Source organism: Eutrigla gurnardus (assembly GCF_963514095.1).
Source record: "Eutrigla gurnardus genome assembly, chromosome: 10".
Taxonomy (NCBI): Eukaryota; Metazoa; Chordata; class Actinopteri; order Perciformes; family Triglidae; genus Eutrigla; species Eutrigla gurnardus.
Genome location: NC_139924.1, coordinates 23837352 through 23861170, shown reverse-complemented (window position 1 = coordinate 23861170; position 23819 = coordinate 23837352). Strand labels below are relative to the sequence as shown.

The 23819-nt window shown below is 42.2% G+C and overlaps 1 protein-coding gene across 4 annotated transcripts in view; it reads right to left on the bottom strand.

The window, feature by feature from the left end:
* Positions 1-29: 29 nt before the first annotated feature.
* arhgap42b (Rho GTPase activating protein 42b) overlaps positions 30-23819 on the bottom strand; it is a 54794-nt gene continuing 31004 nt past the window's right edge. The window contains exons 4-25 of one of the 4 annotated variants that reach the window (XM_084019491.1): positions 21097-21168; positions 14691-14792; positions 14342-14452; positions 12926-13030; positions 12016-12145; positions 11570-11670; positions 10956-11065; positions 9773-9829; positions 8094-8172; positions 7770-7809; positions 7380-7442; positions 7147-7221; positions 6417-6501; positions 6213-6271; positions 5662-5767; positions 5366-5525; positions 5094-5244; positions 4488-4889; positions 3997-4153; positions 2687-2740; positions 2516-2595; positions 30-1709 (exon numbers count right to left, since the gene is read on the bottom strand). In XM_084019491.1, coding sequence (XP_083875617.1) covers positions 1621-1709; positions 2516-2595; positions 2687-2740; positions 3997-4153; positions 4488-4889; positions 5094-5244; positions 5366-5525; positions 5662-5767; positions 6213-6271; positions 6417-6501; positions 7147-7221; positions 7380-7442; positions 7770-7809; positions 8094-8172; positions 9773-9829; positions 10956-11065; positions 11570-11670; positions 12016-12145; positions 12926-13030; positions 14342-14452; positions 14691-14792; positions 21097-21168 — 2388 coding nt within the window. In that variant the 3' untranslated portion in view covers positions 30-1620. The remainder of the gene's footprint in view (positions 1710-2515; positions 2596-2686; positions 2741-3996; positions 4154-4487; positions 4890-5093; positions 5245-5365; positions 5526-5661; positions 5768-6212; positions 6272-6416; positions 6502-7146; positions 7222-7379; positions 7443-7769; positions 7810-8093; positions 8173-9772; positions 9830-10955; positions 11066-11569; positions 11671-12015; positions 12146-12925; positions 13031-14341; positions 14453-14690; positions 14793-21096; positions 21169-23819) is intronic. The other 3 variants (XM_084019492.1, XM_084019493.1, XM_084019494.1) reach the window with 3 other exon arrangements.

The window sequence follows — 23819 nt, the reverse complement described above, 5'->3', positions numbered from 1 at the left end:
GCTGTGACAAAGACGTTGGACCACAGGGCTAATAAATCACACTGTTTATTTATAGACATGTTTATGCACCGACACAGTAGATGATTGCAAGGAAACAAGCTTGCCATATAAAAAAAGGATGCCAAATGTTCCATATTCAGGATATGAATATCATTTCCCCTGCAAATTCAGACTGTAGGGGAGTATTATTCCAGCATGCCTGCTCAAGGCCGTCTCACATTTTTAAAGATGTAAATGGAAAAGAAGGTCGTGATCTTTGCAAATGTGAGATCTCAAATATTTTCCCAGATACATTTTCGGCCCCCAGAGCTAATTACAGACAAACAAAGGGTTAAAATGTTTTCATTCTTCTATCTTTTTTTTTCTCCTGAAACAGTATCACTGAAGTTATCTTTTTAGATAATTATGGACTTTGTACTTTGGAAATGTTGTGACAGTAATATAAAAATGAAATATTAAAAAGGTATCTTTACCTTAATATAATCTGATACATGCCTAGTTGTCATTACTAGTACACCAGTGTACCAGTGAGTACAGTACCACAAGAGACATTAAGCTCCACCTCATGAACATAAAAAAACACATTTTAGAAACAGTATATATATTTGATGTGATAATTTATAGTAATGAACAGTTACACAAAGTAAATATTTTTGATTAGCAACTACAGAGGAACTCGTGAGTATTAAAGGTATAATATGTGTCAATTTTGCAACATCCAGCCAATAAGCAGGGTGTGAGGCTTTGCCACGCCCCTCGGCAGACAGAGAGCAGGCAGGCCTCAGCAGGATGAACTGTGCCTTTGGCTGCATTCCTTCAAAATCCTGCACCTTCCCACAGGTTTTTAGGAGGTGTGTGTGTACTTTATATCGGAACTGCTGTCTAACAATCAGAAAATAACATTTATTTAAAAAAAAAAAATGTCTCACCAACGCTCTAGTTTGAATGCTGCGACTACATATTATACCTTTAATGTACAGTACAGCACCGTGTAGCTAACCAGAAAGTGCACTGCAGCAGTGAGTCGGTTCAGTGGATGAACAATGATCACAGGCCATAAACATGAACGCTAAGGTGCAAAGGAAGGCATAAAGCTTTTTTCTATTCGATTCTAATAGATTTGATTGGTATCATTAATTCAAATCACAGTTTGTTCAATTACAGCTAATCGAAAATGTTTATGACACTACAGATTTCCATTAGCAACTTGAGGAAAGTGTTATGTTGACATAATGGGAATGTTACAATTTCTGAGAATAAAACTTGTGAAATTGGATTTGATTGTTTTGTGAGTTTTTAGGAACTACTCTTCTTTAGGGAATACTGGGACTAAAAACATCAGTGCAGACGATATATTTACATCTAACAATAATGTCAAACCTACTTCTGAATCTCTGCAGATTCCCCAAACATTTCACAATGACATCATCACAGAAAAGGAGGGACATTTTTGGACTTCTTGTAATAGTAAAGCCATAACTGCTCTGCTTGGCATCAGCTGGGACTGCATGGAATGCACAAATATCAGTTACCAGCAATGATAGGATCATCACAACAATCAGCCACGTCATACATTGTTTTTTCATGGATGCCATGAAAAAGATGACATGTTTACCCTCGTTAGAGAAAGACGACATAATTCTCAGGGATTAGACCTGTTCTCCCCTCGTATGTTGCTTGGAGCCAGCCCGGTTCAACAGAGGCGTAGACTACAGGACAGAGAGAGAGAGAGAGAGAACATCCTGAAGTCGAGGACAAACGAGAAGCAGACTCTTGATCTTTTAGATCCTGATTAGAATCACCGAGCATCTATTTGGAACATTATCAAAAAAGCAAATAAGATGCTATTAGGCAGAAAAATAAACATTTATAGCAGATTGAGAAGACTCTGTGTCAGACTGCTCTTTGAATTCAGTCCTTATGGAGTATTTTATTGGGCTTGAAAGCACAATTGCATAATCACACACACACACACACACACACACAAAACAATGCTCAGACACACCGAAATGAAAAGGGACAACTAAATAAATCTGCTCAAACCATCTAGCCGAGATATGCTGAATAAGGATGTAGAGAGGACTGGCCTGCTAATGTCGAGAGCAATAAAAGTCCTCTGGCTGCTGGTAAGTGGTAGGGAGAATTTGTTGACGTTTGGATTTGGCTGCTGGCTCTGCTGCCTGTGTTAACAGGGAACAGGCACTGGTGCCTTCCATCACTAGGTTACAGTGACCTGACTGCACTGGTTGTGGGCCAAGTCATCTCCTCATGGAAAAGGCAAGAAGCCTTGTGGCTGTTAATACTTTAGCAATGCATATGGGGGTGTCACGCTAAGAGCAAAACATATCTCATGCCTCCACATAACTCTGGAATTTGCCAAGTCATTGGTGCCAGTAGACAACAGACGGTCTGTGTGTACAATCTCCAAACGTCCAAACAGCCGACCCAAAGGAGACATGTGTTTCGAGCACACCGCGGCAAAGCCTAATGTTTGCCTTACATTGGCACCGCTTACCGTTTGAGAAGTGCGCCCCCTGGGGGAAGCTGAGCTCGTGGCTGTGCTCTGCCTCACATGAATACATCGCCTTGGCATCTCTATAATGACAAAGCAAAAACAGGCGATGTCATGACTTGAAGAGATGAGAGTGGGATGACTTATGTCAAATCGTTAGATGGTGTCGAGTACCTTCCGACTGGCTGTGGCGCAGAGGCATTTTCAAAAAGCAGCGCCCTGGCAGCACTGAAACAATATCGAAAACAATACTTTTGTTGATAATAAGTGGTGTTTAGTAAAGATGTCATCCAAAGACAGATACGATCACATGATAAAAGTAAGTAAAATACTATAAATAAAAAATATATGATATATGTGTTTCTATTTTATCATTTTCTATAAAACCAGCTGTCCCAGAGAGAATTTCAACCTAATCACAAACTTCTCCATTGTTTAGAAGGGGATGAAATGCGTAATGACACAATACGGGAGGTTTCCTTCCTCTGGGCGGACCCAGCTCCAGCACGGAGCTCAGCTGGGTTAAACTATACAACAAGGCTGCACTTGACCTTGCAAGTAGCAACCTCAGAGTCAAGGGGACAGCAGAGCCCAGGGCGAGCTTGGTGGGTGCTGTACACGGAAACTACTTGAGAGACAGTGTGACGACTTCTCAGACATGACAAGTCAGACAATCTATTTGTCCCGGGAGAAGGAGGGCAGACTGCTGCTGGGTCAAATCAACCTCGGAGCAGGCGGAACGTAATTAAAGCCAGCTCTCCCACCAGAGAGGAAAAGACATAAATCTCCGAACACATACCCATCTGATCTCGGAGACCTCTCAATGCTCAGTGGTAATAAACAGATGTAGGAGGGGGCTGACGACTCAGAGGGGAGAGAGGGAGGAAGACACAAAGAAATAATGCTCAACTGCCGTCCTCTAGCCTTATTGACTGAATCTGTCTGTTGTTTGGAATGAATCGTTTTGAATATAAATGTCCAGATTACATTACATTTTCGCAGAGCCTTTAAATTAATTGTTTTTAGGACCTACAGTCCGTCACGTTTTATACGAGTTACATCATTTAAATGTCCCCCAAAATATTTAGCCTAATCAATGACTTCCAGTGTTCAAAAAGACATTGTCATTACATTCTAGGCGAGTAAATTGTTATTTCACAATCGAAATAATGAATAAATTGTATTAAAAAGCTGCCAGTAGAAATGGACACAGTATACAGAATAAATCCTGAATGTAGGTTGTTATCATATGCAGGTGTTTGTTAAACAGGTGACAGGCTACAGAAAGACATTCTGGCTTTATGAGTATTAGTACAGTGATGTGATCAGCTGCCACCATCATTAAGAGACGATGTCACTTGATGTGACTCATCAGAGGAAAGGCACTGGTTTTAGGTGAGTAATAATAAATCAAATATCCGTGAGATCAGATTTCATGGATGGCATTAAGTTTCAGGTTATAACGAGCAAACCGATTAGCGTACACTGAGCCGGGTCTTTGGTAGCCGTTGCTGACTGAAGCGTCCGTCCTGCAGCGGATCACTAGTTTTGGTGGAAGGTCTGGGTGCTCTGTAGGCTTTAGACTCTCGTTGGGCTCCAGTGTTGACAGACTTTGGACGGATCCAGAGCAGCTCCTGTGGCCTTGAGGGAGACATACAAACAATACGTCTCCTTGTAAACTACACAAAGACATTCAAGTTTGATATTTAAACAGCTCACATACTGCACCAAGTAAGTCAAATAAGTCTCTAACAGTTTACCACTGCTGTTTAAATGGTGCTCAAGAGAATGGAGTGCTGTGAGTCTTTGAGTATTCAGTCCTGGAGAAATAACTTATGACGATATAACTATTTAGTTGCATGAATTATGTCCTGAAGATGAGGGTTTCTCTCCACTTGATTACTGCAAAGCAAACAAAATCAATGCACCAATGTCAGGCAAGCTTAAAATGGAAATAGTGGGGGGATTATCTTACATTCAGTTATATGCAGTGATTTCAGAGAGGGACCAGCTGAGCGGTTCAGTGGCGCTGGCCTGAGGTCAATGCGGCAGTGTGGGGCTTTCATGGGGGCAGGAGACATCCTGGGTGCGGTGCTGACTGAGGACAGGCTGAGAGCGTCCTCTGACTCTCCATCTGTACGCCCGGCGTCCTCCCTGGAGCTGGACTCTGGGCTGCTGACACACACGGCGCTCCTGGGGCTATTTGAGAGCTGTGATGGCGTCCGGCGGAGGTCCAGCAGCGACTTATCCTTGACCTGAGCAGAGGGAGCTGTTTTGGAGGAGGTATTCTGCTCAGAGGAGTGAGAGGACAAAGACTCCATGCTGCCCATGGGGGTGCTGCTTGGGCTGCTGCTGAAAGTGTCACCTATGCAGGGACCAGAGAAGAGGCATACAAGGCCATCATTAAAACCTGCCGAGTGAGGAAGTAAAATGCTTTTTTAAGCGTTCTTGAAAACCACCGGCTTATATGAGGCGAGTCTTGCAGGAATGTGGTGAGACAGTGTGCACAGATTGTCTATTAAAGGCCACCGATTGGTAAATTGTGATGGATGACCTGTGTCGCCACTGCTTTGGTACTCACTTTCTGCATCTGCCAGGCACAGTGTTGGGGTGTAGAGGCTGCGGGGCTTCCTGGGCCCCGTGGACAGACAGATGGCTCTGCTCCTGCGAGAGCCGGGCCGGCTCTGGGGTTGGGGCAAGGGCACATTGGGGTCCGGGGGCTGGTGGAAGATCTGGATGTCCAGAAAGGAGCACTTATTACTACACAACCTTTGCATCTTGGATATACTATATACTCTTGCAATGGTGCAAGTGAAACAACGAGCATACTGTTCAAATCCAAACATGACTCACCTTGTTGAAGTTCTCGATAAGTATTTCGATCACAATGTTCTGAAACTTGATGTTCATCATGGCGGCGACAGTTTCCTCTTGCGACCGCATCAGGGTGGGCCCGAAGATGACACCCAGGTTGGACACCGTCATCAGGTTGGACTGGCTTTGTGTGGAAACTCTGCAGGGAGAGTTACAAACACCAACAAATGCATCAAGGTGTCCCCAAGCGGAATTTAATCGGACACTTTATCTTCTCTCACAGGGCGGTTTGCTTTAAGGCTGCTTTGTAACTGATTAACTGCAGGAATACGTACGTGACGAGGTGTTTTATGAGTAGCTCCAGCATTTCCTTGTTCCTTTCGGGCAGCTTATGAACCAAAGCATGGACGGCACACACCCTGTAGTTCTGGTCGTCTGACTCTGAGAAAGGCAAATGGATGTAAAATGATCAAGATGCTCATAAGAACACCAAAAAAAAAAAAAAAAAAAAAAAAATATCTGACTTCTTCAATGATAGTGTTATATTTTCAATATGTATTACAGTGAATCCGATCAAGCCCATATAAATGACTTTTAACATTGGAGTTGATCTTCTTGAATTCCATGTAAGCAAAAAATGAATCAACTTAAAATTGTGGTGAACAAAAAACATTTAGTATTTTCATATTTAAATGCGTAGTGTACCGGTACAAATGCAATCAACCCATCCTGGATTAAACATCCTACAGTAAATAGATGTGCAGCAGCAGACGTCCAGAATTTAACCAAGAATCTCTCTTTCATGTGTAAATATAAAAACTAAACGATCAAATATATATGATATCATAACTAACTACAGCTATTATAATAACTCTGCATAACTTACTGACAGCCATGATAAAATCTTTGTGGAGCTTGAACGTCATGAGCGGCTCAGAAAGACACCTGGTTAAATGGAGAGAACACCTTCTCTGTGAGTCACTGGCAGCAAAGAATGCATGAATAACACCGGGGAGGTTTCTAAGAGGTATTATGGAGATAATGATGATTCCTCAAAGCTAAGTACAGGCAGCTGGTGGGGCGAGCTGACCTGAGGTAATTCTTCAGGCCGCTGGTGATAGTTTTATTGTCCCACGTCTCGGGATCCAGGTCCATGTCCACGGGTGCCTTGGATGCTATTGGAAACACATTTTATTTGTATGGCAGCTGTACATTTCATTAAGAGCCAATAGAACCAGACACAATGTGACAGGCTGCATTAACCATACTGTCAGTCTGAGACTCAAGAGGACTAAATATAACAAAGTGAAATAAAAGCACAAGTCTTGTGTCTCACACAGACGGAGATCGACATTCTGACATCTCCTGTTCAAATGTATGCAAACAGGATCACCTTCGGTCATCCAATAAAAGGTAATGACAAAGTAATGTGGGACCAGATGGCTCTTACACTGTCACACCACAAGGAGGACCTCTTTCCTCACTCTGCAGGCTCACATAATGAATGTGAAAGCTCCAGATTCAACTTCTCAAAATGAGCCGTTCACACACTACTAGACCGTCTAAAGCTATAGAAAGACTAAACGGTCAATGAGGCATTTGGAAGTTACATAATTATCTATTCATAGCAGTTTTGCTACATGGCATGTGAGCATGTAATTTAATAGTGTATAACAGCACAAAGAATTACTCTCAACAGAAAAAAAATATTAGTTTTGATTGACACTGATGATGCAGTGACTGTGAACACGGACCACATTCGTCAATTCTATTCACCTGAGCTGTGAAAATATGATCCATTTCATTTGAAGGCTACTTACAGAAGACTGTGGTCATCAGCTTCTGTACTTTGGAGTTAACACCTCCGATTCTGTACAGTCCCAATGTATTTATGCCTGTGTTGCAATGAAAAAGAACATTCAAGAATTGAGAACACGGAACAACGATTTTATGTTTGGTTAAGACATGCATGGAAATGTCTATTAATGAATCAAGCACGTTTTTTTCCCCCCATCATCACATTCAGTCTGGACTCAAGATGTAAAAGCCTCACCTCGAATCTCCACGAGGTCAATGCATTTCCTTACGAAGTTAAAGCCCGCCTCATTAAGAAATGCTGTAAAACAACAGGAGAATAAGATTGGCACGTCAATTACAGCCTAGGTTAAGCACACATCACGCAGGAATAACAAGATGGTACCCATGCCTGTGCTCTAACTTATAATGCACAGCCCCTTGTTCTGGAAGGAGCCGCTATGTCAGCTGAGTGGGTGTATGTCAAGTAATTGTGTTAATGGGCAGAGATAGCTAGAGGTAGCAACACATGTGTTTCATATGCATGTGCTGGGAATTTAATCCAAGTCAGCTAAATGTATGCATTTGTGTGTAAATGTATGCATATCAGTGATGAGAAGGGTTTGGAAAGATGCAAACACACACTTACTCTCTTCCTTTTTGCTTAATATGGCTGGCAGGTTGTAAATCTAAAGAAAGTTCACAAAATCAGTATTAAATTAAGGGAAATTAACAAAATCATAGAAAGAAGACACACAGTTTTCCTATTAAGTGTCCTATTACTAGCACAAGTAGATTGTGACGTCATGGTTTCCTTAAAGGCCTTAACCTGAACCCACCAAAAGAGGGAGCCAGTGACAAATAATCCAATTTTGATATTGTTTTCATGTCAAACAAAAAAAAAACCACCCTGGCCAAACAGCAGCCATCCTCAAAATGAACATTTCAAAGACAAACGGGCAGAGTTCCTCACCGGCTCCTTGCCATCCATGGCCTCCAGCCACAATCTTCTGTTTGGCTCCGACTGTGCCTGCAGAGTCATAACGCCATGCCTGGAAAGATTTCAGAGAAAAGCTGCTCTCAGTCTGATCTCATTGCCTTGGGGCCTCTGGACAGAACTTGTTTACATTGGCTGAGACCACTATAAAAGGACTAGTTTGACTAAAATAGCTCATGTGCAAATGCTTGACTTCAAACTCTGCCCTCTTGTCTGCTCAGTGCTCGACATTCCACTCCCAATTAAATGCTTGACTGTAAAGTGAATGTTGTTTTTTATGCACCCAACATGCATACACCTTAACAGCATCTGTGTTCTACAGCACGGCGGTTCTCACGTCTCACATCACGCTGTGCTACATAGCTGAGCATTGAAGCACTGCGAACATTATCTGACGATACAAACAGAAACAAAGCCCACCCAGTAGTGATCGTTAGTACCAGCGATGAGCCAAGTCAAGTTGCATGTGTTGCGATCAACGGGTAATATTCATTAATATGGTTACGTCTCGTGGTATCTTGCCATGCATATCGTTTTTGAATCAACTTGACAAAAGTTTTGAGGAATCTGTCTCTGATATGAATGTGTCAGCGGAGGTGGACAACATTTCATTCATGACGCTCACAACGTTGAAACCATTTATTCAACAGCATCTGTCCTGAAACAGTGACCCCTGTGTTATCAGTTTTCTTGAGAAGAACTTTCTGCTGAAGTCCCCATGAAAACTGTTGACAGTGAGGTGTGTGGATACTCTTTCTAGAAATACAAATTGCTGGAGAATTGATTTAAATAGTTTCTGCTGTGAGTGCCATAAATGAAATTCTATTTGTTGCATAAATCTGGGCAAATAAAACCATTTGCATGGCTCAACACCCCTTTAGAAATGTATATGAACCGACCCTTTAAAGATGAGGTTTGGAGGTGGTTTCGGGCGGGGGGCTATAGGTGTAACAGCATGCTTATTATAATGAGGATGAATGGATGAGCTTGAAGCTGACTGGATCTTGGCCCACATTGTCCTTGTGGTTGGAACAAGCACCTTGGGGGCATCGCCGTTTATGATAAATGAGTTGTGCTGCAAATAAACTGCAGTTATTGTCCGTGCTCAGCAACACTCAGCAAGGGTGAGCAGCGCCGGCCTCGCTGGTGCCGTGCAACAATAACGCACAGTGATGAGCTGGCTCTATATTCAGACGCACACATCATGATAATGAGCTTGCATCAACCTCTCATTACGTTTTTAACTTGATCAATTCAGCCACTGTTCATCAGCGGGAAGCCGAGTTAAAGGTGTTTGATCTTTGGCCAACACTGCATCCTATTCCCCAGCAGCACATTAAATACAAATCCGTTATGAATGTTCCCATAGAGCTAGAAGATTTCAAACTTCTAAAGGAGGTGGCGAAATGATGAATTGATTCTCAGGTGACATAAATCGATGCAATGTTTGAGTAACTGCAGACAAGTAGAAATCATTTCAGAATATGTCTGTGTCCTTAAGCCCATAACGACCAAGTGATTATGTGAAGTGCTAAGAAGGCAACAGTATTTCATTAGCGGCTTTGGATTTGAGGATGGAGTGAATGATACGATTAGCAGCAGACATGCAGCACATGCAACTGCTCTGAGAGGGCAGCACTGGTCAGTTCACATACCGGACTTTACAGAAAAACTGAAGCGGTCTGAAAAGAGTTCCACGATAGATGTCATTTCTACATTGACATGAACACAGAGAAAAGACGGAATGGGTTCAGAATATAGAGTAAATACGGATCTTGTGGACATACAACAAACAAGAGCTTGGGAAGGACGTGACTTGAGGAACATGCAGGAGACAAACGGAGCTGAAAACATCTTGGAACCAGGGAGTCTTTGAAGATGTTAATCAAACCTGCACAGCTCTTGCAATGCCGGATACTCCACGACAATCTAGGTTAATTACCAGTATATGAATTGGGTTGAATAGAACATAAAATGCATGAAAACAAAAAAAATCCCACATGCACTTCCTCAATCTTCAAATAGGTCTGTTTCCATGTGGGTGACTTTTCCTTCCATAGACAGCAATGTGCAAAAAAATCAAAAATTCCACTTATTGTTAAGTGGTAACGTCTGTATTTTTACAACCTGGACTCCATTTCCCAATGTTTGCTGTGTCTATGTGACTAATGGTGACAACAATTTTGGAAAAGTGGCGCACTACTGAGCGAAAACGGTGTAACCGGCAGCCTCGGAACGAGCTGCGAGGACGATTGAGCAGCATCAATGGAATGTTACATCCTCTAAAAGTGCCGTTTTTTCCTCTCCCACTGACAGGCTCAGATTGTTATTACAAGTGTCTGGCAGCATTATGGAAAAGACCCAACAGAGAAATGAAACGTTTTCCCATACTACCCACAGGAACACCACCAGTCTCCAGCTCCATGGCCTTGCAGCAGCTGATTCACCCCCCCCCCTCTCTACTAAATTCAACTCATCCCTTAATAATCAGCCATGACATTTTTTTAGATATCACTTAGCTATGCTTTCCTGGTGACCACTCAAGATCCACCAAGTCTTCTAGCTGTTAATCACATTTCAAGATTTCCGAACGAGACTCCTCCATCAGCGAAAGTCTCTCCATAATGTCAATCAGAGCCTAAATCAGCCTTCGCAGTGGATGTAAATGACGGTTTGCCCTGATAGGATTACACTGCAGCGTTACACTTCATCAACTACACAGAAGAACATGGGGAAATAGGTACCAGGTTGAACAGTGTTACAGATCAGGTTTTGTCTACGTTTTCAGTCAAGGTAAGTGGCAAGACATTTCTGTAGATGGGTCAGACAATCACAGACCTCTCCACCACTTCGATATCAAAGCAGAAACGCTTGTCGATGGAGTCCGTTTTCCTCCGAATGCAGGACTTGAGCTTGAACATCTCCGGCTGGTTCGGGACAAGACCGTTCTAAAAATAAACAAACCATACATTCATAAATATAGAGTGAAACGGAAAAAAAAGGACACATTCGAATGCCTCTGTGAACTTCCCACCTCGTTACGTCTTCCCTTTATTAATGCAATCATCCAAACGTATAGGACGGCATTGTCTCATAATGTGCGAATGACTGTAAATGAAGTGAATCTGTTCAGTTGATCATGTACAAAACTTTCTCTGTTAAGTTTATTTTCATTCCTTAAATTCCCCCTTTCTTGTTATTTGTGGATTTTGTTATGTTTGAACCTTCTTTTTTTGTCCACCTTGAATTAACAAGTCTTTTGTTTTCTGTTCCCAGGTTGCAGTCCTATCATCTTGATTTCTCTTCTCTTTCTCTTCAGGCTGAGACATTGTTATAAACCTCCAAGGGACTTCTTTGTTTCACCCACGCATATTATTATTATTAGTTTCACTACAATCTTTCCTCAGCTTTTATGTATCATTTGTATTTGAACTGAAACTAAGCTAACCTACCTGTTTCCCTGACGACTTAGTTTCAGTGTTGCTCATGGTGAAGGTCTTGCTGCCTTTCTCATATGTGCAGTAGTGACGCGTCCAAGTGCATCCCAGGGGGCCTAGGGAAGAAAAATGGAGGAAAATAGTGCTTGAGACAAAAATATTTTTCTCTGAATCAAAGGGTTCTGGAAATACTTCTGAAAAATCAACTTGCAATTAAAGTGCAATGAATCAAATGTTGTTTATCACTGCTGATAAAAATCTACCATTTGGGTATCTCCTCCCTTGTGTCTGAGAGCACATCAAAGTGACTCGCTAAACAGGATGAATTATGAGCTCTGTGTGAGAGGATTTCGTCTGCAGAGGCCTGGGAAAAAACTGAAGGCATGTTTATGGTGATGGATGTAAAACCATGCACTTATGAGGGAGTTTGGGCAGTGGGGGGGGGGGCTAGAAAGACTCACGTTTCTCCTGGACATACAGGAAGCCCTCCATCGTCCACTGGCCTGGAGGTTTGTAATCCTGATCTGCAGACCTTATCCTCTTCATCAGCTTCTCCACTTCTTGCTTTGTGCTCACAAAGTTGTTTCGTGTCTGTGCCGGATATGATTATAATTGCATTAACAGAGGAAGCCTTGTGTAACTGCATTGTCCTCCCTGCAATCTCTCATCTCAATCTCAAGTACTAAACGGACTGAAACAAATAAAAGGAAAAATAAAATCTGATAAACGCTTCAAGTTTGTGCAAGGGCATAGAAAACCCGGGGGAAGGAACCTATTGACAAACTGTTTGCAGCATCTAAATCCAGTAAACTCCATTTATATCGGAAGAATACACTTGAGGTGACCCAAAATAAGGACAGAGACTTAATCATTAATGCTCTTTAGAATTCGTTATTTTTATTTTTATATTCAAAAAGGTCAGTAGGAGGCTGTTTCATATGAGATGCTGAGACAGCCTCACCTTCTCCGACTCCAGTTAGAGCCCTCTGCATCTGAGGACGTGGAGAGAGGGTTACGAAGTGGAAATTGTCAGGGCAGCGGCACTGACATTCTGGGTCAGAGAGAAATTTGAGCCCTCAGGCTGCAAGTGGTGAGGTCATGGTGATGGAAGGAGAGGGCACGGCAGCAGCTGTAGTTTTACTCCCGATTCTAACCGTTTCTTGACACAGTAGCATTAAATGACCTGCAGTAAATGCCTGCAATACAACACTCTGAAAATATCGATCCTATGTTTTGCAAAGAATCTCATTTAATCGCACAGCGATCCACTTGTGAAAACTCTTGCTCGTTACATGGGGGTATGATAAGCTGCAGAATCTGATTACGTGGCTGGTTGCCTTCGTGTACAAACCCTGAGGTGTTGAGACTTACGTTCTGTAGGTTGAATTGGAGCTGCTGCTTGTACGGCTCAAATTCATGAGCCAGCTCGTATCCTTCATGGTAGAATGTGAACAAACCCTGAAGAAAGGCCAGGAGCTGGAGAGGTACAATATTTAAGGGTGATTTACTGAGTTAATATAGAGCTCGATTACTAATTCACATGAGAAGGCACATTTAAAAAAAAGGTACACTGCAACATAAAATGGTCCATTTTGAACACCCAAAACGATAATCACCACTATAATCACACAATTATCATCGTTCAGTAACTCAAAAACGTGGGGAATCCAGTTTGTAGTGATTTTTATTTTTCAACCGTGGATTTAATTATCATTCTGTTGCCTAAAAAGTACACAATTTATTTAAATTCTGTGTTTTCAATCAATTAGTCAGAGTAAAAGTCAAACTCTTTAGATTCAAACAATGAAAACTAACTTCTTATTAGACAGGATTATAGTCTCATACATTTACTTGCAAATCTGGCAACATTTTATATTTTCAACTCTATGTGCTGGATATTGCAAAAGTTTCAGAAAGTTGTAGATCCCTATGGCTGACAGATATTGATCTTATGTTCTGTATAACGCAAAAACATCCTTGACCATTGCTGGGGGAACGCTGGCTGTATTGTTGATCCCATCTCTAACATGAAGGATCCCACAAACAGAGTTGCTATCAGACAAATCACTGGCTTTATTTCTAGGATGAGGTATGAGACCGGCTATATCAAATGTTCAAGGATGAACCATCGTATCTGTGGCCTGATCCATCACTGACGAGGTTGAGCCGTGTCATTTTCCCCACCACTACCCGGGGCCTGGAGATGTACTTTTCTGGCCTGGGTTCTGGGTGAGCTGCAAGCGGGTGTAAACATATGGGAGTGTATTTGTTTGGTTTTTTAAACATTCACTTTGCTCACATTCCCAGACATTTACCACTGACAGAACGTCATGCTTCCTGGTCACTTTTATGTTGGACCCAATAGACAGGATTGCTTCTACCTGGATGCATATATCAGGACCTTTTTTTTAATCTGGAGGTATATTAGCAGGTATAGCTAACTGACGGTATTGCTAACTACCCATGTTGTGCACTGGAGTTCGTGGACCATTTAGCTTTGCACCCAATGACACAGTTATCAACAGGCATCGGTGATGCTATGTCAGCCTAATATATAGGAACACCTCTATAAATAGGCATCACAAGTGCCAGCCAATTAAGGAGTTATTTGAGCTTTTGATAAGGTCACCCAGGAAGTGCTCCCCATAGTGAGGCACGAAACAAATGCTAAGAAAGAGAACCCAGTATTTCGAAAAAAAAAAAGAAGGCAAAGGCTACTACTTCATCCTCAATATGCATTCAACACCAGCTGAGAACAGAAATAAGTCAAACTGATACTTTTCTTACCGGCTCAACAAACTCAAATTTCTTCTTTTCTTGCACTTCTTGTATTTTGAACACATACTCGAGGGACGCGTCATAGAAGAGCTGTCTCTCCTTATCAATCTGCGTGTCTGCCTGAGAATGAGTAAACAAGCCAGGGTCAGATCCACAACAAAGACACGGTCCAAACTGGGAGAGCATTGAGTGGACAGAGTTAATGCTTAACACCACCTGGAAACGGGCCGTGCATGGGGAAGCAATGAGTGAAGGAAAAGTGCACAAATATTGGCTTTATTTTTAGGAGACACTAAGACATAACAAAAGCATTATTCAAAGACATGTCCGGAGATCAGAACGTTTGTTTTGGGTTTACCTCCTGCAGATAGGCTTCCTTCTTTTTGGATGATAAGTTGAGGTGTCTCTCAAGCGTGGAGTAGTATTTCTCAGTCTCCTTATCAAATTTCTTCTTCCCCTCCTAAAAAAGGTGCACATGAAAGGCTTCATCAAATATGTGTCACGTGTTTCCTGATGTGGGTGTGCATGTTTGAGCTGCCACTAGGTGGAGGTCTCACTACATTTTCATGCCATTTGCCACATGTCACTTGAAATTCCTGTCAATAGATTAATACAGGTCACTAAAGAGGCATGCTGTGTAATGACGAGAAGACAATGTCGGCATGGTCAATAAGGATTATTCATCATCAACTGGGCATTATACAGTGGCCTAGCTGGAGACATAAAGTCATAGAAGAAAATACGTAAGCCTATATCATCAAAAGCATAATGCATTTGATGCAGTCGCAGCCCGGACTGGATGTTTTGCATTTTCCTTTCTTGGTTGCGCTCCACCTGCAAAGACAAGACAAGCTCTACAGTCACGATTCCCAGGATTCAGACAGGGTGCCCCAGAAGGCTCAAAGGAAGGGAAGAGGAAATGGGCCTTTCATGCCAGATGCCAATCTATAAAAGCATATGGAGTAAGAGATTGAACATTTTACCCCCAAAAAAAGATCCACTTCGCAGACCTTAATCAAACTCTGGCCAAGCAGAGCGAACCTGTCTGTGTGAGGGCATTCAGGTGTCCCATCTGCAAGCTGACCTCCAAACCAGGCGTTGCCCACTAAATGCCCATCTCGCTATGCAAACATTCATAAAGGGGCTAGTGGCGAGACCAAATAAGGGGCGTGGGGGGTGAAGTGTGAGGAAACTGTCGATGTAACCAGATCCTGCTTGTTTGTTTTCATTCCCATGGCCCTGAAATGTAGCGAGCGTAACCTTCTAGCTCCTGATATGACCTAGAACAGTGTTCTGCCTCAGCAGCCTCCACAGCAGTTAAACACACGGGTGGAATTCATCACGAGACACCGTGACCCTCCCTCATAACTATTACAAGTACAGCACCAAAAAAAATCAATAGATAATTTCATGTAGTAGCATCTTACTTCCATATGTCTCGTCATGTCTGAGCAAGGAATGATCTCTTCAGGAGTGGGGAAAAAAAATACATAAAAATCAATGCTGTATATACCAGCTATCCCCCCCAAAAAAAGGGTAAAAATAAACAGATGGATATTAAAATAAACATATGATTAAATATGATTTCCAGGTGACAGGAAATAAATTTCCCCTAAGTATTGAGTGTTGTTTATTAGAGAACAAAAGGGAGCCGACTGTCGCCCATCTTGACGGCTGTTTGACGTGACATTATTTTGTGAGCAAGCAACTGAAGCCCTGGGGAAAATACCAACACACACACACACACACACACACACACACACACACACACACACACACCAAATTATCAAATTAAGAGCTTTAGGTTTAGCTCAGCCCCACAGTCACAGCAGGAATCTCCCAGCACTGCTGACCAGTGTGAGCATGCCAGAAAAGCTCCTCTAAAAAAAACCCTCCTCCAAACGTCTGCACTAACTCTTTCACACTTACAAAGAGTGGGGAGTGACTCAGACTGCAGTGAATCTGTGAGGCATAGCCAGCCTGATTAAGTCACCCAAAGTGTCCTGCTTTGTTTTGATCCAGGCAGGACATGTACAAACTGGCGCTTCCCTAATGATAGCCTAGCAGAACACCAGGTGTTAGTCCAGGCGGTGAACGCATCCCCCCTCAGATATGTTTCGGCAATCACAGTGGAACATGGGCCATTTGAATTGCAATGACTCTCCTGGAGAAAGTGGAAGCATCAAAGACAAAGGCTTTGAAGCCCAACATGTGGTGGCAGAGGACATAGACGTGGATAGATAAATATACCCCGAAGAACACACGAGGAGGGAGTTTCTGACACAAACTAATGCCATCGCCCCCGGAGTAATCAGCTGGCTGGCAAGGGATAAAGCCAGAGCACTTCCCAACACTCTGTGGTGCACAAAACACACATGAATCCACCACTTGGGAGATTTCCTCATCTGATTGCTTTGTTCGCCCTCATGAATAAATCAGATGCAGGAAGACAATATTCTGATGCAGATTCCTCTGTAGTTGAATTTTCTAACCGGCGATTCTCATGTTGATGTTAAGAGCGCTTTGATTCCAGCTGTAGTATGGGGGAGTTTGCTAATTGCTCAAGTAACATTGCGGGGAGGAACATCAGGTGTTCTCAGCGTGCTGAAGGAACGGTGCTGAGAACAGCCTCGAAGAAGGCAGCAGGAATATTTGGACGCTAGCTGTACATCGCCAGTTTGACACTAGCCCTAACGAGCCTCAGGGCCATCATATCTGAGCCTCTCATCACCATGGTAACAGATTGCAAGCAGCAAGGGAGGTCAAATGTGTGTGTGTGTGTGTACATATAGAGGAAGAGAACCCCAGATACCACACAACACTTCCTCCCTTCCATCAAACATCAATGGCGAGGCATCATGCACAGTGTATTTCACCACACAGATTCCCTGGCAGCGACATGAAAGGGAGAACTCTGCAACCTATCTCTATGAGCTCATTAGAGAAAAGCTAATTGGAGCAGGGGTCCAGAATGGCGATTAAATAGCAATAGCCGGCTTATTTTGATGCTCCACCACACACGAGCTGGTCTCGCTTCCACCGGGGGGACGCAGAGAGAAAGAACACAAGCCAAAAAATGTCTCCCTCCTTACCTGGAGTCCCACTTCCTGAGGAGACATCACAGACGGCAAGAAGTTGGCCAATAAACACGGAATAATTACAAAACATCTGCTTCTGAAGAGTTGAAAAACAAATACCCAGACTTCTAAAAACATATATTAGTCTGTGTGTGTGTGTGAGGCATGTAATACAAATACAAGTGAAAAAGCTCCATATACTATGAACACATTGCTGGGTAACAACTAAGACGTTTCCTCTGTATCTGATCTGAGATCAAAGCTGCAGGGAGAAAAATAGATCTCCCTTTGGACTACATCGCTGGTCAGCGATGACTAAGCAGCTCCCTCATGCTACCCTCATTATGTTTGAAGTGAAAGGAAGTTCTTTAATGTCAGCATTGAGACGATCCAGATATTTATAATCAGTAAAAAGTATGTTTTTTTCCGTTAACAGACAAACTTATAGTTCTACTTTAAAGGATGAAGATTACATTAGTTAGTGAACCTTAACTGCTGGCCAATCTCACAAGTTTCTCATGTCTGCAACAATTCGGCTTTACAAAAACCCAGAGACAGTGAAGACGGACAGAGAAGAGAATGACGTGAAACATAAGCACTCAGTCTGTGTTCAGTGTCGCTCCAGAGAACAGTGAATACACCGGAAGGAAATAGAATAAGTAAGTTAAGTTAGCCCATCCTTCAAAATTATTCCACATTGTTCAATTGCAGTGCATAGCAGATACTGTCAGGTCATTAAAAGGTTATAATAAAAACTGTTCTCAGAATTATCAGGTTAAAAACAAACATGTAAACCAGAATAAAACAATGAGATTAGTTGACCTTAAGAATGAGGTCAGTTTTGGTTAATTTTGCTCATGGTTGGTCGACACCCATTAATCACTAACTAACTTAATAAAAAAACACACTTTTGTTTTAATGGGGGTTTCTGCTTTACTGAGTAAGCACAGTGGAACATGATGGGACATACATTTGAATAATGGAAATAAATATATCAATTCATGCATTTTGTTGTCTATGCAGCATTATGTTTAAGTCATCAGCAGCGATGTCAACTACACTGTGATAAGTCAAAAGTGTGAATAGTTTAGTGATGCTTAGATGATTAGGGTTAGTTGACTGACTGATTTACCCATAACATGAATCAAAGTATAAATGTACTATATATTTGTTTGTATATTGATTGTTTTAGTGTCGGCCACAGCTGGCGAGCATATCTCCAAACCACTTAAATGGATCCCTTTTCTCCGTCGCGTCATGGTTAGCATATTTGGGGATTTTATAACATGAATGCAAAAGTAATTTCTGCCTCTGGAGACCAGAACTAGCCAAGATTCATCTGATGTCTGTGCACCCTTTGTAGGATGAGGATGGCTCAAATTATCATGACCATCTGGGTCTGTTTGCACTAATCACAGTGAGCTAGCGACGGACCCCTATGGTGCCCCTACTGTTGAAGACCCTTAAACTGAGTATAAATTTCTGAGAACAGGAATGCCACCCACCAGTTAGATTCCCTGGTATTTTCTTGAGAAAGTGTGCCTGGGGGTCTTTTTAAATTTTAAGGCCTTAAAAAATCTGACAGCCCATAAAAAACCCACCTCCCCACACACACACACACACACACACACACACACACACAGACACACACAAGTAGTGCGGATCAGCGTCAGGCAGTTTAACTCCAATGGTTTCTCAGTTTGTGGAAAAACAATCTACACGCCTAGCCCTTACAACAGCAGGACTTTCAGAGAGTTCAGGTCCAAGTAGCAAGCCCCGAAACCAGAACTGTTTCTCATTCTTTATTTCACTTCTGGATGTATTGTTCTTTCCCAGTAAGACAACCATCGGCTCACAGAAATGCATCCGAAACAGCAAATGTATCTGAAAAAAAAGTGACATCCTGGTTCTGCATTGTGGTTTGGCAGGCGGCACATACGGCAAACCCACGTCCCAGTGAGAAGACATGATTGTTTGAATTCACATGGCCTCCTTGCTGTGTATTTGTTAGACGCTGTGCAAAGTTTGAGCTTTTTATTGTAAAACATTCGGTTCAGCCGTGTGTGAAACAGACTGTGCCTAATATGTCCTGTTGAGCTGCATTCAATCTGCTGCTGTGTTACGGCCGTGGAAGTGTTGTGCTTGTTCCTCAGAAGCTGCTACACTGGTACGTAACCTCAGTGGGATTACTCGCAGTATACCCAAATAAGGCAAGAGCTCCCCCGTTTGTCCATCCGACACGCTCAGACATGAAGCGCAGTAACTGGAAGGGTCAGGCAGCCTGCAGATCTCTCCAGATTCTCGGAACAGTGGAAAGTTGCTCAGTCACTCGTGATGTCTGCCTTTTATCTCACTCTTGTTGGGCTAATGTTTAGCGGGGGATGGGCCGTAGGAGGAGAGAGCCATTAGGAGGAAGTGGTCGGAGGACATAAGAGGTAGTGGGAGTGACGGGGGCCGTGGCTTTTAAGAAACCATTTTATAAACATAGAGAGTCGGTACAATAACAGTGAACCCTGTGATGGAGGGGGACAATGAGAGAACGAGATGGCAGCTGAATGTACCATGGCATTACGCTAGATACATCTGTTGGTGGAGACACAAAGCCACAATGGTTATTTATTCTGGGCAGTAAAAAAAAGGAGCGTGATTGATCTTCACTCCTCTGCACCGAGAAGAGAAATAGTTCCTTTACATTGCAGCTTGGCTTGTGAAGAAACCAATGGTGTACAGTAAAATGACTACTTTTTCAGACCAGTGGCTGTCAAGTCATGTAAAATAAATCAAGGTTGAGGGTTGCGTAAAGATGTGCAAATGATTCTCAGAGTCCAGTGTGGAGTTAGCAGTGGACTCAGAAAGTCAGTGGGAGATCTGTGTGAGGGCCGATGTGGTCATGTGTGATCTCATCAAGGGAAAGACCACAAACAAGCTGCTGTACTTTCATTTCAGGCCTTTGCGTTGGCCGGGAATGAAAGCGTAGCTTGTAGCGAAAAAGCCCACACAGACTGTCCTTTGCAGTCAATGCCGGCCTCAGCAACATTACCCACTGTGGAAGCAGGAATGCCTTCGAGCAACACTCTGCAGAAACCCCTGCTGATATCAATCCTCTCTGGTCCAATAGGTTAGGGAATATGCATTGAATAAAACAGCATTACAGTAATCCGATTACAAAAAAAAGGTGAATGGCATATATTAGATACTTTAAATCGAGAGTAATCAGATTGTAAAAGCATTAAAAAAGTCTGGATCTTACAGGAGTATCTTCGAGGGTAGAATGGCACTGTGATGATGAAGACTTTCACATTCGCATAGAAAAAGATGAAAAGAAATACTGTGTGAAATAGTTCATTAATGTGTTTTTGTGTTGAAGTATTTGGGGAACGTAACACCCTCAGCTCTTTGTGAACGCGTCTGCCAAAGACAGATAATGGTTTGTTTCAATATGCCACTTTAAACTGAAAACTACTTAAACCCAACCACCTTTCAAACTGATGGTCCCTCTTTTCACACTTGCAAACCTATGTCTTTGTTTATACCACTTCTCTTGGCAGTGTCATGTTTTCCTTTTAATTAACAATTCTGCAGCAGGAGATGAAGCGGGTGAGGAGGAGATGCGAGTGTGTCAGAACACACAGCATACCCTCCTCTGTTCGGCTGCTAATTGTACGTGCCATGTAGATAGTCTCTTACCTTCGCAGCACCGATTTGCTCCTTCCGAAATTTTTCCAAGGGAGCAATCAACACGTCATCTGCATTCTGGATCTGAAATGAAAATGGAGACAGGCGGATGTCAGAGTGAAAGATGTGATCCGACTTACTGCAACCTTTTGAATAATTCAAAATTAATAGTAGACGCAAGAAATATCACATGAACTTTCAATCTAGTAGTCATTCACTTTCATTACAATGGTCTGGCTTTACCAATGTGCCAGAAAATGTATGACACACAGACAATAATAGCTGAGAGAGTTATCCAGGCCAAGTCAAATGCAAATGCAAAACACAGGTAGAGGATGGAGCAATCACATTCATTAATATCTCTTCAGCCTGTGACAATGAACAATGTGCTACTGTGGGGACCCAGAATGAGTACCGCAGTGATGAGAGATAGAGTACTCAACAATGATTTTGCTCAAATAGAAGAAAATGGAGCCTCTGTATGTGAGCCGTGAACCGGCATCGACAAACCTGGCTGAATTATGACAGAGCACAGCAGATGAGGGAGCTTTACAACTGCAGACTGCAATGCATTTAAATATTTGAGGTATGTCACCACATATTGGTGACCTCTCCTTCATTCTGCCTCGAGTAAAACCTCTCTCCTGGAGCCTCTACCTTCTCAGTCCAGACGGAAAGAGATTAGGTGAGATATATTGTGCCAATTACAGTCTGCGCTCCATCCTTGCGACCGGGCATTTCAGAAAGGGGCCATTAAGGTGCTTCTGAATTTCCCAAAGATGGGATTTCAGACGCTGAGATCAGATGACATCAGACTGGTGGGGCTGCTCAACAAGAGGCACCGTCACAAATGGCATGGCTTTTAGGGTTGATTTAAGGTGTTATTCTGTGAGGTGAGTGTGCGTGATAAACTAAGGGCTGAGCTCTATAATACATCTATGATACCAGCACTCATTTAGAGGTGTCGGCTCGGATGGACTATCAGTTCCCCTGCTACAGTCCTTTGAACACACGCAGCGTCTCAGGAAAGAGTTTTCCTTTGTTTTGAACCATTAATCACAGCATTTTCATTGTCCCAAAATAACTCTGTCAGCCCCATCACCCAACCAGAATGAGTGACTTCAAAAGGAAGCTGCATTCTCTGTGAGCCTGCAGTGTTTCCATCTCCTTTTACACACAGCGTTGTGGGATGTTGTTGTATTGTAGTGGAAACTTCAGCTTTGTTGTAATAGTGTGCATTCATTACGTCGTGATATTTGTCCCAAATTTGTGGCCCGTTAAGTCTAAAATCTATAATTTGTTTCTCAACCCATTAAACATGTTAGAAAATAATGATTTCTTAATACAAGGATAGCGTAAGACTGAACTGGAAGTTCCTGTGGGAATCTGTGGTGCGCTATGCCCATCAAACATGTGTGTTAACATTCTGCAAAAGTAGCGTACACCCGTGAGACGGCCCACGTGTTGTAAGTACTGTGTCTGTGCATATGTTAACGCTCACACACTGGCCATGCATCCAGAGCAGATTCATTTTATAAACCTGCCCATCTATGTTAATCATTGGAATTGGGCTGTGTGGTTAATAACACATTGTCAATGGTGTGACAAACTCATATCCAGTTTTGCTTTACCCAGATTCTAAAACATAGACATTTCATTTAGCGGTCTAATGGATTAGGTCACACTCATAGGAGGCTGTGTGCTGTAAATGCAAGGAAAGTAATAATAATAATTAGGGGTTATGTTCAAATTGGGATGCGACCAAGTGTACCAATGTACTTATGAAAAGTATCTTTTATTTATAATCAGTAACTTGTGATAAATGTGGACGTTGGCTGAAATTATTTAACATAACATAATCTCTCGAAACCTGTATTACCGGCTGTCACCACATGATTTAGAAGCATTGAAAAATCCCAAGGAGGACAACGCTTCTGTCAGATAAACCAAGGCAATTTGGTTACACTGATGCTCCGTCAGGAGTGTGGAGGGCATTCGGCGGTCATCAAACCTAGCGGTTATAATCCCCCAGTCATATCGAAGTCATCATGTTATCTACTGTGTCAACAGCAAGAATTATACTACTCTGCCAGTGTGATAATGTAATTTCCTCCGTCTTATCTCCCAAGCTTTCAGTCTAATTGAGCCTGCATATTACCATATTACCGTTCTTTAGATCTCAAATAACACACAGTTTTTTTTTTTTTTTTGCATTTTAAGTTAAATGGAAAGGGCAATTAAATATAAAGGACTTTTGATTTTGAAAGTATGATGTGATATTTAGAATTGAATGCAAGTTATTTAAATGATTGCATACATTTTTGCCTAAATTTACATGTTCACAAAAACAAATCAATTATCCATAGTTGATTAATGAATTATCAGTCGAGTCCTGACAGGGGCAATAAAAGCACATATCCAAAGCAAAGAATTTAGACAAAAGGCATTGTAATCAGAACGTCAGGATTAAAAATGATCAATATTTCAGATCACTTTTGATTATTCACTTCCAATAAGCCGATTCTGAGATTTGTACCGAAACAGGCAATCATATTTAACACTCAATGGATCATTTTCAAAATGGCAATGTGCCAAATGCCCTCAGCAACAGCTTCTCTAAACAGGATTTAATCCATATGAGTGAGCACAGTGTGATGCTTGAAAGGATGCAAAGAGTGCTAAGCAATTCCAATAGCAGATAGGGGGAGGAATGTCAATGTGCTATATTTCCCCGA